General features: G+C 39.3%; 1 protein-coding gene across 4 annotated transcripts in view; it reads right to left on the bottom strand.

The window, feature by feature from the left end:
• col14a1a (collagen, type XIV, alpha 1a) overlaps positions 1-18,118 on the bottom strand; it is a 125,267-nt gene that overhangs the window by 23,318 nt on the left and 83,831 nt on the right. For all 4 annotated transcript variants that reach the window (XM_079693687.1, XM_079693688.1, XM_079693689.1 and 1 more), the window contains 7 exons: positions 16,671-16,813; positions 15,151-15,260; positions 9,709-9,867; positions 7,760-7,837; positions 6,484-6,570; positions 2,463-2,516; positions 559-654 (listed from right to left, as the gene is read on the bottom strand). In XM_079693687.1, the coding sequence (XP_079549813.1) occupies positions 559-654; positions 2,463-2,516; positions 6,484-6,570; positions 7,760-7,837; positions 9,709-9,867; positions 15,151-15,260; positions 16,671-16,813 (727 nt within the window). The remainder of the gene's footprint in view (positions 1-558; positions 655-2,462; positions 2,517-6,483; positions 6,571-7,759; positions 7,838-9,708; positions 9,868-15,150; positions 15,261-16,670; positions 16,814-18,118) is intronic.

Raw genomic sequence — 18,118 nt, 5'->3', positions numbered from 1 at the left:
CTTAACATTAGAGCCACAGTTTTGGGAGGTGAAGCTAGCTAAATAAGGCTTATATAATCCTAAAACTATGAAGTAACTGTGGATATTTCCAAGATGTGGCGTTGATCTCCCTAAGAAATATAACATTATACTGCACTAGGGCTGTTCGATTATGGCAAAAATCATAATCACGATTATTAAATATGATTATTCATTGACTTTGAAAACATCAATTTATTGAACTTTAAAACAAATACAAATAATAATTTGAACAGCATCTTTTTAACTGTTGATTACCCTGAACGTATAATTCAACTGAAAAACCAATACAAAACTAAATGATACATTTATATTTAAATAAACAATATCAAAATAATAAATACCAATAAACAAGATCAACACATATTTTGGAGCGCACTTCCAAAAGCTACTAAAAATATATTAATATGCCTAGCAAAGCAAAATAATAGTTTCTTTTATTATGTTGTTTTCGTAATTGTGGCAGGCCAAAATCGTAATTGCGATTAAAATACGATTAATTGCACAGCCCTATACTGCACACAAGCAAAGTCTTCTTACCGGGGGCCCCTGGATAGAGAGACCGCTGGGTCCCTGAGGGCCGGGTGGTCCTGAAGGTCCAGGAGGTCCAAGCTCTCCCAGTGGCCCTTGAGGTCCCTGTGAAAACAAGACAGTGGATTTCAAAGTTCCATGTTCATTTTAGATTTTTTTTTAAACAACATCGACAACTCTTTAGCTCAGCAGCAGCCGTGGCCAAAGTAATGTTCACTCTGGCTTTATTTGTTGACCATACAGTTACTGGCTTCATGTCCCTCTGGTCTATGCAAATAATCAAAAGAAAGCTTGTATCAAATATAAATGAATGGAGCAGGGTGTGGAAATAAACACAAGGACCAAAATGCGGGTAATGTTTAACTAAATGATGAAATCACTAAAATATGTCGCTGAAAAGACAAATTGTTTTTCAGATGAAAATTATAGTTAAATGTTTATTGTAAGAACTGCACCAGTTATTTCCCCATGTGTCTGTGCTTATACTGTAACAAGCAATTTACCCACATTGATTGGTGTGAATGAAAAAGGATGAGTTAATGGAAGAGCTGGTCTCATACAACAATATCTGACTATTGATATAAACTTGGCTGTAGCTGCAGAGGTACAAATGCTGCTGAGCTAAGACAAGTGTGAACTGGCAGACAATTATTAACATGTATTTGTATACTGTAATGTGTGTGTGTGTGTGTGTGTGTGTGCGTGTGCGTGCGTGCGTGTGTGTGTGTGTGTGCCAGCAGGACAGAAAGCCACATCATACTCCAAAACTAACATTAGTACACCCATCAAAAATAACACATATGGCCCGTATTAAAAGAAAACTTGGACGAATTTGATCCTGTCTTTGTTCCAGTCTTTGGGATGAGCTTAAGTTCTGGGTGGGCCACTTCATGTTGTTCACTTGACACACTGTCATTCAACTAAGTCCAAGTGTGACATATGGTTGAAATAAACAAGTGTATGGTGTTGATTGACAGCCCTGCGTGTCTTAGCAGTATAATGGAAGATCCCCTGCTGCTTCTTTCAACATAATAAATGATTTAAAACATATTTCATTAAATGTAAGATTACATTACATACGTGGGAACTGGCTATTGGTGGTGAGCAAAAAATCCAAAAACATTGCACTGACTGTCACAGCTGGATGGTTTGTCAACGCTTGGAACAGACTGCCATAGCAAAACTGTAGCAGATGCAAACACTAAAGTAAGTATCACATTAATAGTCCAAGCAAGGATTAGCAGGAACTGGATAGTAAACGGGGCGAGAGCTTGCCCAAAGTTTAGGGCCAAAACGGAGATGAGGTGGCCCGGGAAAACAACTATTTAGGGTTTTCCAAAATGTTCACTTCATAAAGCCCAAAGGTCCTTCAAATCCAGTCTGGAGGATGGAGTGGGATGCTGTTGAAAAGGCTCTTTGATTGTGAGTCGGGGGCATTGCTTACTCACCACTTCTTTCCTTCTATCATTTAATCAGGATGGGGGCGGGTCTGTCCCTGGAGTTAGAGGTGTGGCTCAGCGTGTGTTTAGGTTATGAGTCAAATGTATAAGAAACAATAAGACAAGTTGTGTAGGCTCCCATTTATTTTCATCGTGGAATGGGGCGAAGTCTTTTTTGGATCTGGATCAACTTTAAACAGGAAATCATGTGGCTCTCCGGTTGCAGCCAGTCCATTTTTGATTGGCTGTTTGTTCTTCACCATATTAAAGACACTTATGAAGTGCTCAATGTTTTGTAGAACAATGAATGGTCTCTATAATTACTGACTACCAGATTAAATAGCCCATACAAAAAAGAAAGTAATAAATCAGGATATTGACATTTTTGCATTTTAACATAGATTTACATACATTTGAAAACGCAAGGAGGATATGACCCCATTGTTAGTGTTAGTGTTAAGTGCTTTTACTAACCGTCACTCCTGACTCTCCTCGGTCTCCTCTGGCTCCCCTTATGCCTGGACCGCCCTGAAACACACAGCATACACACACTGTTAAAACAGCACATGGTCAGTGTGTACAAGTTGTGTGCCTAGAAACTAAGACATGGCATAGAAACACTGCACTGAAAAAAGATCTCTTGCTGAATTATAGAAAAACAATAGAACCCTGTAGGTCTTTGTTATGAATGTTTCTTCAATTTGATGGATAGAGGCCAACGGTGATGTGTGCTGTAAGCCCCTCTGAGATCTTCACTTCATCACGCTGCATCTGCATCCGTAAACCTCGGCTGACCACTCTCGCCACAAGGTTCACCCAGGGACCAACTACGCACATCTGCTGATCATTGGACCATTTGAGACACATCCCTTTCCTGTGTTTGCTTAAACAGGGCTCCCCTGGGACCAAGGTGGTGACTAGGTAGTTCCTACAGTATTAAGTCACATGGGACAGGAGGGATGTTTACAAGAAGGGCGAGCAATTAGAGAGGAGATGTGGTAACGTGTAAATGGAATCATCATATGTTTGTTTTACCAATTTCTATACCAGATATATCATCCTATTAGTTGATAACAATGGCATTTCATTGTTTTTTTTTCTTATATAGAAAGTTAAATCCCAACAAACAGTTGACCAAAGTCTGAAGTCTGACAGTTTGCTTATCCCTTATCCCCTGTCAACATCCATCGGTGGATTGGCACTGTATAGCTATTGTATTTTGACAGGGAGGTAAGATTGCAGTGACCAATAACTCTATGGCATGCAAATTAATCATTTAAAAAGGTTTGAACTTGTAAGGAAAATGCTTCCCTTTAAATTCTTCTTTTGGCAGCAAAGACACAAAATAAACTCGAAGCAAGAAATGGACCTACAAATGTAACATGTGTGCAAATGTAGATTCATGTTATCAAGAAGTGTTATTCAAAATGATTATTTGTTTTTGTCACTGTGGCGACAAAGGCTTTAATGGATTGTTCCAAACAATGTGAGCCTGTGACTTTCAGAGGTCGGGCAAACCTGCAGAGAAACTGAAATTACCTTTCAACAGCAGCAAAACAAAAAACATTGTGTTTGGATTTGTTATCAGCCTTTAATGGTAATAGAAAAAAGGTACACTGCTATTATAATTTAACTAAGCAATTTGATGACAAAGGCAAATTTACATGTTTTAAACAAAAGCATGGCCATAATTCAATCTTAACAACCGGAGATAGCAGGCGGTCGTGTTTTCCTTAATGTCAGGTTGATTGCTGAGTGATGTTTAGTATTGAGCTGAGTCTCTGTGCCGCCAAATCAGGCGGCACAGATTGCATTTCAATTGAAGCAATCAATATTATTTCAAACATGACTCAAAGATTTATCAAACTGAAGAGACCGGCTGCTGTGTGAGCCACAGAAACATGCATCCGACAGTTAACACGAGCACATCAATTACTCGTAGGAAGGAAAAAACGATATTTCGTATGCTGATACTAGAGTCTAGTCTATCTGATTTCAGCTGTACCCGTGATTCAAATGGCCTTGATACAGTTTTGTCTATGTAGACCCTATAAACAAGAGAATATTTACAGAGGACATATTATGCAAATGTTCAGGTTAATATATGTATTTTGGGCTTCTACTATTACATGTTTACATGCTTTAATGTTCAATATTATATAATAATATATATTTTTCTCATACTGCCTGTGCTGAAGCACCTCTTTTCACCCTCTGTCTGAAACCAGAGCCCAGTCTGCTCTGATTGGTTGGCTGGCCAGTTCTGTTGTGGTTGGTTTACTGCTTAGAGAAATGGCAGCAAAGTCCCGCCCCTAAACAAATAATTTTAAACGTGTTGGAGCGCTAGCCAATAGAAGCCCACTCGTTACATAATGATATCATCATATGAAAGTAAACAAAGCAATCAAATTGCGGCATTTCAGGCAGGAGGAGGGGGGGGGGGGGGGAGAGACACTCCGTCTGTAGGGAACTTTGGGCTTTTACCCAAACAAACTATAGAAAGGGAAAACCCCAAAAAGCATAATAGGGCCTCTTTTATACAAAGTTAGGAGGTTCAATAATCTCTACGTTCAGAAGGCCGCTTAATCTTCTTCTAATAATTATTTGTTCCCCATTTCCCTTCCAGTTGTCTTCCAGTGTGTTTAGACACCGCATCAATAGATCCAGGTATTTATTTGGCTTTCTCGACACTCCTTGGTTTATCAGAGGGAGCAAAGTCTCAGCAGCACAACAACAAATGTTTATACTGAAAGTCTCTTTTCGGATTCTGAAAGTATTTATTTGTAGGAGGCTTGTCTTCCCCAGAGGACATTAATAGATGAAATGTGTTAAACATTATATGGCGTTAACATGGGGATGGCACTTATATCAATCCTTCCCTAAAACTCCTCTTACTATATCAAGCAGTTTCTGCACTAAAGTGTCTATGATTTTGCCATTAAACTATTCATCTACGCCTATACTGTATGCTGCAGTTAACGTGTGATTTACGAAGCCTTTTCAATGCCAGCAAGAGAGACAGACACGGCCACAGAGAAAGAGGCATAGAGGGATAATAAATAAAGAGAAGGAGAAAATAGCCTCGGGCGTGTGGATGATGTGGAGGTAAAAAAAAAATGGAGAAAAGAAGAAACAGAAAGACGATGGAGAGTTGAAAGCTTCACAGTACCTGTATTGATCGGGTTTGGAGAGAGAACGATAGACAAAGGGAGAAAAGGAAAAGAAAGATGGAGTCAATGCGCAGTAAAGAGAGTGGAAAACTATAACAGGAAAACAGAGTATTCACTTTTAAAGTCTTAAATATTGGTTTTCCCTGATATCAAGCAAAAAGATAAACACACAAGATTTCAGTTTTAAACAATGACCCTAGATAAACCTCAGCTATCTTCCTTGATTTTCATGGTTAGGCTGATATTTGTTCTCTATTTTACTGTATGTTCCTGGCATAAGAATGACACATTAAAACAATAACAAGATCAAAGCAAAGACAAAGAGAGCATAAAGGCAGGCTGTGGCCTGTGGACGTAACCCTACAGAGGAGTAAGTGGATCCGGCTCGTCGGACAGGGAAGACAATGGGGGGGATGTAATCGGCCGTGATAAATAGAACCAGCATTAAATTACTTTCTCAAACTATAAGGGTTTTGATCCAGACAGCGCTCAGCCCTCAGTACACAGAAACAGAGACAAGAGAGAAGGCAAGAAGGGAGAACAAAAGAGATTGAGAAGCGAAGAAAACAGAAAGGATGGAGAATGCAGAGTGGTAAATAGAAAGGGAGAGAATAAGTCAAAGACTGTAAATGAGCTCATCTACTTGCTCTCATCTCTCAGCCTCTATCGGGTTTTACCTGTGACTGCGTGAGAGGAATAAAGCTGCTCCACAAGCCCATCCATCTCTCTCTAACACACCGCCTCACTACGCACAAAGATTTGTAATTCTACATTCAGAGCTCTCACAATAAAACATAAAGAAGCCAGTTGCATAGAGACTATCTGTGTTTGGATATAAATATATACTTTGTTTATATTAATGCAGATGATTTGATGTAATGTGTCTGTTTGTGATGACACATATTTCCTATGTTAAGATTGGGTGAAATAATTAGTTTTTCTGTAATCTGTTTGTTTATATTAGCACCATCTTACCCGCTTAGAGAAATAATAATTCAACTGAGCTGGATTACATTTGTTTCTTTCCTTCACATTCAATTCTTAATTAACCAACAGGAAATGTTCAACTTAGCTGTCAGAGTGGCTGTTATTCTGTGAAATTGACCAGCATTGTCTAATATTTACAGAACAGACACTTCAGGAATAATTTGAACATGTATACTGAGAGTCTAGAGACGATCAGAGTGAATACCTGATGTATTCATCTTCTAGGTATGTTTATAAATGACAAAAGAAAGAAACCACGCCGGTCTGTGGAAAGACAGAGGCCGATTAAAGAAACATGATCATCTGGGCCTTATCAGAATGAATAAGAGATGTCTTACAGGGGGTCCTGAAGGTCCTGGAGGTCCTTTGCTGTCCTGGGAGCAGGTACAGGCATGAGGCAAGGAAGGGCACTGCTCCTCTACTCTCTGAAACACACAGAAACACATGGGGTGTGAAGTGCACCTTGTCTCTGCAGGTGAGATGTGAGCTGCATCATTTCAAAAAACACCTGGCCAGAAGAACTCATAGCTATGGTTAAACGTGCTTGCCAACGTCTCTCAGGTCTGTGAGCAGTGTTAGAGCTCTTTCTAAATACAAATCAATGTTTCGTCCACTTGAATTCTGATGAAATACTTCATTCCAAGCAGGAACTTTAATACAGGGTCATTCACAGGTTACAAATAAGTCCTTGCTGTCTCTTCAAATCTTTGCTTTCAAAATACTGCAATCAGTGTAAAAGAACTAAAGGTTCTTATTTTCAGTGTCTTTTATCAATGCCCCCTTTTACTTATTATTGACTTCTCATAAATGGACATTTTATTTAATAAAAACATTTTTGCTGCCCCCTTGGAATACCATCAGAAAAATGAACTGAAGCTGCTTAAGATGCCTCTTTTGATTGTAAGGAGATGTGTTTTTTCAGACTCTATGGTTTTGCATTGGATTGGACCTTTTTTGAGACCCCTTTTCTGGACTATATTTGAGATGACCGGGCCAGGCTCTTTGGAGGCTAGTCTATGGAGATCTATGGACTGAGGTGTCCACGTAGGTCTTAGTGTTTAATACTGTATGCCATCATCCTATCATGTACACTAATTGTATGTATCTTCTTTAATAATTATGTATATATTTAAATAAAAAGTAATAACCACAACATTTTAAAATGTCTGATTGTCAACAAAAAGTTCTTAAAAACAATGCTTTACGGATTGCAGAGGTGAACATAATCAAACCATTGACTCATTGTATGTTTTATGCCTGGGGTGGTCATTGATAATTGCGGCTCGTACAGAGACATGCTCAGAATTGTATATTGCGTGCTGGAGAGATAACAATTGTCATTAGGTGCATTTATTTGACATCAATTTAATTACGCACCTGAGCACTGGAAATACTAGTGGCAGCATGTCTCTGCTAATAGCGGCTCATACAGTCCAAGTCATTCTGGTGTAATTATCCTTCAATTTGATTCAAACCACAATTATCACTCTAATTATCTAAGCCTGTATTATTTAGAGCCCTAAACTACTGCCCACTCAGAGGGGGAGGCAGTACAAAGATGTATTAAAGTTAGTAAGAATGTGTGTAAGAGAGATTATATGTTACATTTCTTACCAATGCTGGCAGCTCACAACACTTATCTCTGCTGGCCCAGGATGTGCTGCAGATGATGTCAAACATCTGGAGCTGGAACTGTAAACCCACACAAGTTTGAGTACACTTACACCCACACACAAAGCAGCTCCCAGTAATAATGCAATCAAAATAGTATCAGTTTAAACATTTCAAGAAGTAAAGAGGCAACATTACAAATGGAATATATTTATCATGGTCATTTGGTGTTTCTGTGTCGATAAGAAATGAGAACAGATGCAGTTTGGCGCTAATGAGCAGCTGAAAAGAACTGGGAGATATGTGACATCTGGCGGATATCTTCAACAAGTAACATGAATGTGCGGGAGGCCCCACCAGTCTTAAACTATAAAGCAGGCCATACATTAATGAAGTCATGATCTCTGATTTAAAGTTTCCTGTCACTACTGAAAAGGCAGCCGTCTGACATAGAAAATTGTTCTCATTCTTTCCATTAGAAAGGCAGTTTTTCTGTGAACATTTCTAACCATCCAAAAACAGGACATTTTAATACTCAACTAAAATCCATAACAAACTTTAGACGGATAGATATCACAGACACAACCTAACCTGGAACTGTTTTATATAGGAAGTTAAATACAAACACAAACACATGAGATCAGATTCTTTCTACTAGTTAAAATATGGGCAGTTATTACTCTTTTACTTTATTGTAATCATCATCATTATTATTTATTTTAAGTGCAGGCTTCTCAATGGAACAATTCAACCTGTTTCGGTCGGGTTTCATATTCACATGGCCCGCATAAGTTAAGAAAGGTACAGAAGTCAAAAAGTTTAAGAGCATCCAGTGGACTCTGTTACCTCAACTCTATTAACTTTATATTTGACAAATCTAAGACAACGAACGGACATTTGAGTCAAATGTTTATAATTCCTGCCCTGTGTTATACAGTCTAATCCTTGTGTTGATAGTTCTTCTATTATGGCACCACAGGGGGTCTTAGACTCTTAAAAGCTGGGCAGTGTCAGTCAAACTGAACTAAAATTGAGACCTGAAAGAAATCTTGAGAACAGTTCCCTCTTTATACATGCTGATGTAGTCACTTTTGTAATCCTCTAATCAATGCATCAGCTAAACAACCACAGGCCCTTCTGTGGAGCCCAAAACCAAGTACTTATTCAAATGAAGACTTCACTTCTGGACAACTGAAAGTACAGACCGTAAAAGAGAATAAATTGGCGCTTGGTAAAGCTACCATTTTGTTTTCATCTTCTAATAATTACCTTCTGCAAAGACCTTTCCAAACTCGACAGACACAAAATATCTTTAAATCCATAACAATTACAGGACAATCTGGTGCTAAGTGAAGAAAATGTCATCTTTTCTTTATTTTCCCACATAAAAACTACTTCATGCTGCAATTCTCCAGCTGATAATTTTCTTTGCAGCAGGTAAGAAGTGTAAATGTAATAATAGCAGCGCTCAGTTTTCCCAGAAGCACAGGATTCCACACCTTCTCCCCTGCCTTCGTATGCCAAAAGTTTTTTGTGGTTGTGGTACTTAATGGGTATAACACATCTAACAAAGTATATGTAAAGAACTTTGTACAGGTTCACTTGCTAAAATAAAATGAACTCCTTTGTGACTCACTAAAATGTTTTGGGGATATTAATAGTTGCCTTGCTGAAGGATTGTTGCAAACTATGCACAAGGGACACTTAAAAATTGTGTTTTACAATATAGACCTACTGTGGGAGGAAAAAGCAAGCATTTATGTAAAAACAGATTATTAAATTAATTCAGCCCTAGCTTGAATATGTATTGAATACGCCAACATCTACAAGTTCCTGTACTTTCTGAATGGACGATACCTATAACATTTAATGACCATGAACATGGAAGTATACAAACACCATTGAATGAGGGTGCACTAAACAACAATTCATTATAAGAAAATCATACTGACTGGAGCAGAGTTGTCCCGGATGCCTCTGGACCGAACCAGCCTTCCAAGGATCTCCACTCCATCCGTGGTGATGTTTCCAGCCGCGCTGACTGGTTTCTCCTCGACCGCTGAACAGTCCAACACCACCTTCACAGACGTCTTGCTGATGGTTACATGGAGCTGTATGCAAGAGAGACAACAATTATGCACAAGATTTGATTAGCCTTTATTACCCATCATGATTGTCATAGATATAAAACTCATTAGATATAGTCCATGGAACAGAGTTGTAAAACCATTTAAAGTGCAGCATTTTTCTCAGGTCTTGCATCTGTGGTCAGCCAAGACCACTTATTCACTTAATCACAATGACAATAGGTTTCCTCATGCTTGTTAGGATACTTATAACAGAGGTTAAAAGCATCTGAGCACACAAATTGTCCCGTCCACTGAGAGTGGCTGTGAGCTCAAACTGCCTCCTTAGAGGACACCACTGGCAGCGCCCTGAACTGTGAAATTCGACAGTTCACATGGTTAATGAGCAGAGAGGGCTGCAGCCTGGTGAAGGGTAGTAATAAACTGTACTACTAGCAGCCCCATATTATGCCATTTAGGGCAGATTTCAAACACTCTTTTCCACCCTCAATAAAAAGGATGCATGCATTGTAAGTTAACAACAACCTCAAGACACAGACACACAACAAGATGCAGCTGGAGGGCAGTTAGACAAAGTTCATATTCAAGTGTCAGTATCCATTCCTCAAATGTTCTCATCCTCCAATCTGCACACTTCACTGGGTGTGTGTGTGTGTGTGTGTGTGTGTGTGTGTGTGTGTGTGTGTGTGTGTGTGTGTGTGTGTGTGTGTGTGTGTGTGTGTGTGTGTGTGTGTGTGTGTGTGTGTGTGTGTGTACCCCTAACTAGCTCCTTCATTTTACTCTAGCAGTGACTCAGGCTTATTTACAGTCTGGAGGAAGTTTATTCTTGAAAATTGACTATTTGAACTATTTCTTTGCTTTATGAAATCCCCAAAACCTGTCAAGCAGCAGCAGAGATAAAAAAAAAGAAGTAACTTTTTCAAGCAAACATTTCTTTTTGGAGACGTGCTGTACTGCGACAGGTTGGCATACTTATTTACACTTTAAAACGGACATGTACAGGGAAAGTTAACATGCATATGAAATCATCACTCATTATCACGGTCATAGCGTTAGTTAGTTTGTAGTGTATAATCACATTACAACTTAGAACGGGTTTCTGCAACAACGCGTGGGTACCAGTGAGTTTAAAGCTTATTGTAATGTAATAAAGATGCTTTGCTGTTGTTTTTGTACATCTGAGACTCTTTGTACATTAATATTATTTGTAGGTTTGTGCCTGTGTTTAAAATATTAAAATCAGCTCAATTAAAAATATTTTTTTATTTTGCAATGGAAAAACTTTATGAACTTGGAAACAAACTTAGCTTGTTTCAGCTGTGTGTGTCTGACTTTCAGTTCAGTCAAATGTGACCAAAACCAAAAGAAAAAGCCAGACCAGAGAAACGAGGCTAAAATATAAAAAATATCAGTAGCATAATGTTTTTTTTCTCTATGTTGCTCCTGGCGGCTAGCTGGAAACTACAGAATCCAAAGCTAATACTTCTGCCAGCACAAGATGAATTAGCCTCTCAGAAATACACAGCCTCGTATTTTTCCTACTGCTGCCTTACACATCAACAGTTTCCATCTCTAATGTAAAGCCTCAGTTATTTGTGACTCTCTGTCGGACAAATAACCTTTTATTTATTTTTATTAAACAAATTAATACATTATCTTTGTCATGACTTTGTAATAACTGAGAAATTGAATAGCAACTCTCTATTGTACAGTGATAGAAAGCTAAACACTGAACTATCAACTGAACTTTATCTGTGCTGTTATTTTAGTGTTTATGTGTTAATTTTGTCTCAAAAGAAGAAAAAGATAAAGGTTTTCTCTGTGCAGAATTTTAGAAAACTTTGACTTTTTGAAATAGTTTTATGCTCCAGGGGTATTTATATCTCAAATTACTCAAAGTCATGAGAAAATTTAAATGTAAGTTTTTTGTGAGCATAATGATGAAAGATTCAAAAAGATTAAAAAGCCAAGTTAAAGAAACGTGTTAATTCAACCAATGAAATATGAAGGAAGAGGAGAGGGAAACGAGTGTGTGCTCAGGCTGAGTTCCGCGGTGTCTCGCTGTCTCGCAGACCCCACGCAGCAACCAGGAAACGACACCAGTAATCCAGCTCACAGTGTCCGCTCCTCGAGCCTCAAAGGGCGGAGCAGCGAGCCCCGCAACGTCCCGCCAACACGACACCCAGACCCCACGCAGCATTCTCATCTGTTTGTCATTACTGGTGTCATTTTCTGGTTGCTAACAAACACCAATAGGCGCTTTCACACCGCAGTACTTTTCCCACAAAGGTTCATGAGAACTTAGTTCATCAGAACTCTTCGTAGTTTCTAAACACAAAAAGAAGTGCCTCTGATATAGTGATGGAACACACCACACACACACACACACACACACACACACACACACACACACACACACACACACACACACACACACACACACACACACACACACACACACACACACACACACACACACACACACACACACACACACACACACACACACACACACACACACACACACACACACAGAGTTATGACCGTCTTTAAACATGCTGTGAGACATAATGTGGGTTGGAGTAGATGAGGCTATCAGTATTTCTGGTGACTCAGCTTTCTCTGACCTGCACTTAAAAGTGCACATGCTCGCTTATGTGAGTGTGAATGTGTGATCGTGAAGATTTTATATTTTGATTCATGTACTGTATGGTTGAGCATTACATGCAGGAATGCAAGCACCTTCAGCCTGTGTGCGTACAACATGAGTGTTTCCTTATTTCCTCCCCTCTCTAGTCAGCAATTTTTGGAAACAATCAATATTTAAACACAGCTTTCAATTAGATGGAGAACACCTTTAGACTATTTATTCAGAAAGTGCTCTTTTAACCAAATGTAGCTTCTTCTACACGTGCTAGAAATGATGTGCATCTATCTGGATTTGTCATTAAGCTGTTAATCGTCATAAAAACAGATCCAACCACCGTACGATTTTGTCAGTCACATAACACCGTCTCATTTTCTGCTTTTAAAAACAAACACAGTTTGAGTAAACCCAAATCTGTCGGTCCAACGGATACAACACATTCATAGTTGCTGCTTTCTCCATTAACACTTCTTCTCCTTTCCAAGAAGCAACCAACATTTATGGAAACAGCTTCATAATAATCATTTATGGGCGAATTAACTAGCTGTGAATTTTGAATTTCACACTGAGAAATATTGTGAGGTATTGTGAGCTAGAAAAGCAAGGTGCATATGTCCTTAGCGTACATTTTTACGGCACCCGAGGACAGCTTTAAGTGCTCTTTAAACATTTTAATGGGAGGCATTTAATCATTTTTGGAGATACAGGCAGGGTGTTAATACACTTGTATTAGTATATAATAGCTGTGAGCAATCTGTGAATTATACCGAAGATATCTTTCACTTCTCCTTTCTTTCTCTACCTGCCTTTGTTTCTATATTTTCCTGTCTGTATTCCTCTTTGTGTCTCCAGCTCACTGTCATCTCTATTCTTTCCTCTGCTCTCCCTCCTTCACCTTTTTCTGTTTTCTGTGTTTCTCTCAGTGTGTGTGTTTGCTAGACGGTGACAGATCCTGCTGGGTATTCCTGCTTTCACACAAGGCGCTGGATATGGTAATCCCTTTATAACTGACAAACAGACATGCACACGCACGTGTACGCTCCTTTTATTCACTTGCCATCCTGTCTAGTGTGTAGACCAACACTTCCTGTGGTCAGGCAGTCTCCTGCATCAGTCCCCTCTCTCAACATTGTCATGTTCTCCGACAGAGAGACAGAATACAGAAGAGAAAGAGACACAGAAAAATGATGGACAGCTCCTCCCTGACATTTTGAGAGTCGAGAGTTAGTGGACCGATTGTTTTTAGCAAAAATCCATCGGGAGCAATATATTTACCGAACAGCAGCTTAGAGCAAAAAAAAACATACCAAGTTTTTATTACATTTTGTATCCATTTGTCAAGCAAAAGTTAGAAAATGTTCAAATGTAACTAAACAATACATTCAAATGTCCAATTGAATCAACCATGTCAAAGTACAAACACATTCTCAGTAGTGTTGCTATTTCAAATAATTAGGACAAAATAATATATTGTTATTTGGCAAGTTGCTGTTTTTTGTTTGCCTAATGTTTCATGCCAAGTTTTTTTCTAAAGTGAATTTGTCATTCACTGGGCCTGTTGAGGCCAAAACAATGTCATTATTTATTCAGCTGAGGCATTTGCGTCCCTATTTATTTTTTCAGAAAACACTTTCTCTTCTCAAGTGAGCAGAAAATTGACTTTTAAAATGCTGCTATTTCCATTCAGTCTGACTAATTTGAAACAACATCATTTACATAAATATATTCGGATATAAGTCCAATGATTGAGGCAAATGCGAAATGTCTTTGTCAGATAATCAGCTTGGAGGACAAACTAATATCTTCTCTGGTGGTCCACTCGAAGGAGAAAAGTAATAACACAATCATGGAAATCACACCTGCCACAGAGTGTTGCCTTCTTTAATGATGTCTGTGCAGCATGTCTGTAAATGCACTAACTTCTTTGGCAATCAAAACCTGCTCTTTTACTGTGAATGTATCAAGTGAACTTATTTTTTAAATAAACACATGTCCAAATAATGAAAAAAACTGAACTTCCAGAGAGGGGTCTCAAAGGGTCATTCAAATGTACAGTTTCACTCCCACTCTGTACACTCCACTAGTTTAGAAAAGCAGTTAAGAGTAGGAGGGAGAGAGAAAAGAGGGAGGAGATCTATCAACACCTGCACACACACACACACACACACACACACACACACACACACACACACACACACACACACACACACACACACACACACACACACACACACACACACACACACACACACACACACACACACACACACACACACACACACACACACACACACACACACACACACACACACACACACACACACACACACACACACACACAGGTGTTGACGGGTCAAGAGAAAAACAGTCCAGTCCAAGAGCCACTGGAAAGCCTCCCCTTCAAAAACACCACAAAACATTTTACCTTCCTTTCTTTTGTCTCTTTCTCAGCAGTTTGTCAGAAAGCTTCCTGCTCAACATTTGTCCTCGGAACTACCAGCACCACCTAAATAGTGTAATGACGTTTTTTCCTGAAATGTGAGACAAAACCCTGATATGTATGCAAAATGGCACTCGCTGTGTTAGGGCCATTACACTTTTGAGAATAAATTATATTACATTCAAGTCAGTATTTTACCACACATATATTTAAAGAGTACCTTGTGGAAACTGCCATGGAAGATTTTTTGAATTTCAGTTCCTTCAAAGGCGACAGTCTGGAAGTCTCCTTTGTAGTCGTAGTTGAAGAACGTCAGTGTTTTTTCAGAGTCTGTGGGAAGGGGGGGGTGGGGGAGGGGGGGCACAGAGAGGTGGTGAGGGAGGTAGAAGAGGTTGATGAAGCAGAAGCTTGCCTTGTACCCACTATTGTCTCTGTCTCCTCCTATAAGACTCAAATAAATACATGGTTTGTTACAATACTGAACTCTACAGTATATGCTGGACACTATTATATCAATATTAGTATTTGTGCTGCTGTGCAGTGTGTCTATTTTCTATAAAAATGAAGATTTATTTTACCGTTGAATATAAAGTTATTATTAATTTGCAAAACCATTTGAAATCATTTTGTGTCAACATGCTTTTTATTGGTGAAAAACACCAAAAAAATAATCTCCATCATTTTAATAATGGGGGGAATTTAAATGATGTCTATGTTGTTTTAGATCAGTCCGTATATGACAAAATGGTGGTACATTTTATTTTTTTAAATACTATAGATATGTAGCTTAGACATATAAGGGTCAACAGGGAAAGCAGAGCACCTACAGCATCTCTCAGGGAACCAAAGATCATCCATTCCAGCTGGTAATATAATCTCTGCAGCACGTCAGGGGTCGGCCCTGGGTCCTTTTTAAGACGGTGTCCAAAACACCTCTAAAAGTTTGACGCCTGGAGTGAGTTCAGTCAACTGTAACACGGCTTATCACTGCAGGATAGAAACTGCACCATGGTCAATCTTCTGACCCCAGCATCCCATCAGCTATGGCTTTAAAAGTACTGGCTCTATAATGAACTCTGATGGATGAATGAATAAAACCTTTACCGTCCCTGGGGGAATTGGTTTTGCTTATCGAAAGATTTATATGACAAAAGCGGAAGTTCAAGTAAGTGCCAATTACAGATCAGAGATTGTTAATCCGCTGAATTGTTGTGTGTAAAGGGTGCATGTGTAGGTGCACCGCTGCCTGCTGCACTGAAACAGAGATCGATGGACCCCCTCTCATACATTCCCGTCCCATCATGTAAATAATACGCCACATTGGTTCACTATCAATCCTGACACCCCGTTTAACAACCCTGTCTAGTTCTGAGTCTGTCTGTTTGAATAAGCTCCAGAGGTCCAGTTACAAACTCTAACACAAATAAGGATCAGCACCTCTAGGTCTGAGGTCCTGCTGATTTCACAGACTAACGGTGTGTCCCATTCAAGACAGGGCAAATAAGGGAGGCCATCCACGAATAGAGGATACAACAGTTAGATGAGAGCATTGCTCATTTGAGGGTAAATGATCCATAATAAAACATGTTGTGATTTACTATTTATTTATTTGACTTTTAGAGATAATTTGGGGATAATTGGACTGCAGGAGCTTCAACACACAGCTACTGTTTGAATTTGTCAATCTACCATGTTAATGATGAAAAATAAAGATAAGCAACACAAGTGATTCAAACTTACTGTCCAGGATTAATCCCACTAATGGCTCCTTATCCTTATTGAGGATTTCCCACAATGCAAAGGGCTCCTGCGGGGTCTCAGGAAGTAGGCGGAGCATCAGAGAAATGGTGTAATCAGAGGGTAAACCTTCTGGGTGAAGGTACCTGGTACACAAGTGAAAGAACACACATGTTAAAACACACACACACACACACACACACACACACACACACACACACACACACACACACACACACACACACACACACACACACACACACACACACACACACACACACACACACACACACACACACACACACACACACACACACACACACACACACACACACACACACACACACACACACACACACACACACACACACACACAGGTAGATAGTGAGCTTAGCTTGTGCCCTGAAGGAATGTATCCACAAGGTGTCATTTTCAAAGTGCCGTTGTCTCTTTTCAGCTCTTGTGAACGCTCTCAGAGTGTTTTTGGCTGCCTGGAACTGTCTTACTGTGCCAGCGTCTTTTTGATCTCAGAGCGGCGTGTTTTTTTTGTGCAGCTGCCTTCAAGCACTTTAGTTTCAAATGATTTCAGCTTTAACTTTTCAGAGGGCTCGTCAATTGCACTTTTCACAGAATGAAGAATCATAGACTAAGGAGCTAAAGTTAAAGCTGGTTGAAAACCAAGAAAAAAGCTCCAAAATGAAAACATGAGAAAAAGAAAGACTTCAGAGAAAGAACATTTAAAGCCATTGAAGCTCCCATGAAGTTTGTGTATGCCTATAGTCAATATTTAAAACCATTTTTTTCCAGCGTCTGTTTTTGTTGTTATTTTCTTTTTTATTTCTTTTTTTCCCAGAAAAAATTAAATATACATACATACATAACAACACAGCCTGCTAAATGTATCACATATCAAGATATCAAAGTACCAACGGCAAACCACAGGGCAGGACAATAACTGACAAGACGGACAAAACGGACAAAGGGAACATCACAGAGGTAGAGCATCATCCATGGCATACACGATATACATGATAGACACGGGGCATGAATACAACATGTGCAGTAGAGTGCCACATGTAGTATCACATCCCTTACACAAGTCAGAGCCTCTGAGTCTTAGCCTTGCCATTTTACTTGGAGTCCAATATGTTCTACTGATGACTTTATAATTAATCAGACGTGTCTGTATTTCCCTTTGAAACTTTAAACCATGACCCGGGGCAGCTGTGGCTCAGTGAATAGAGTGCTGGACTTCGAATCAGGCAAGTTTGAGTCCCACTGCAGTCAGCATGTTTTTTGTTCTGTCCCTGGGCAAGACACTTCACCCCCAAATTGTTCCTATGGGGATTGTCCACAGTTAGTCGCTTTGGATAAAAAGTGTCTAACAAATGATATGTAATGTAATGTAATGACTCAATAATTTTCCTCCATGTTTCACCAGTTATCTCTTC

Source organism: Notothenia rossii (genome assembly GCF_949606895.1).
Source record: "Notothenia rossii genome assembly, chromosome: 7".
NCBI classification, from domain to species: domain Eukaryota; kingdom Metazoa; phylum Chordata; class Actinopteri; order Perciformes; family Nototheniidae; genus Notothenia; species Notothenia rossii.
Note: the sequence above shows the minus strand (reverse complement) of the source record. Positions and strands in the feature narration are given on the sequence as shown.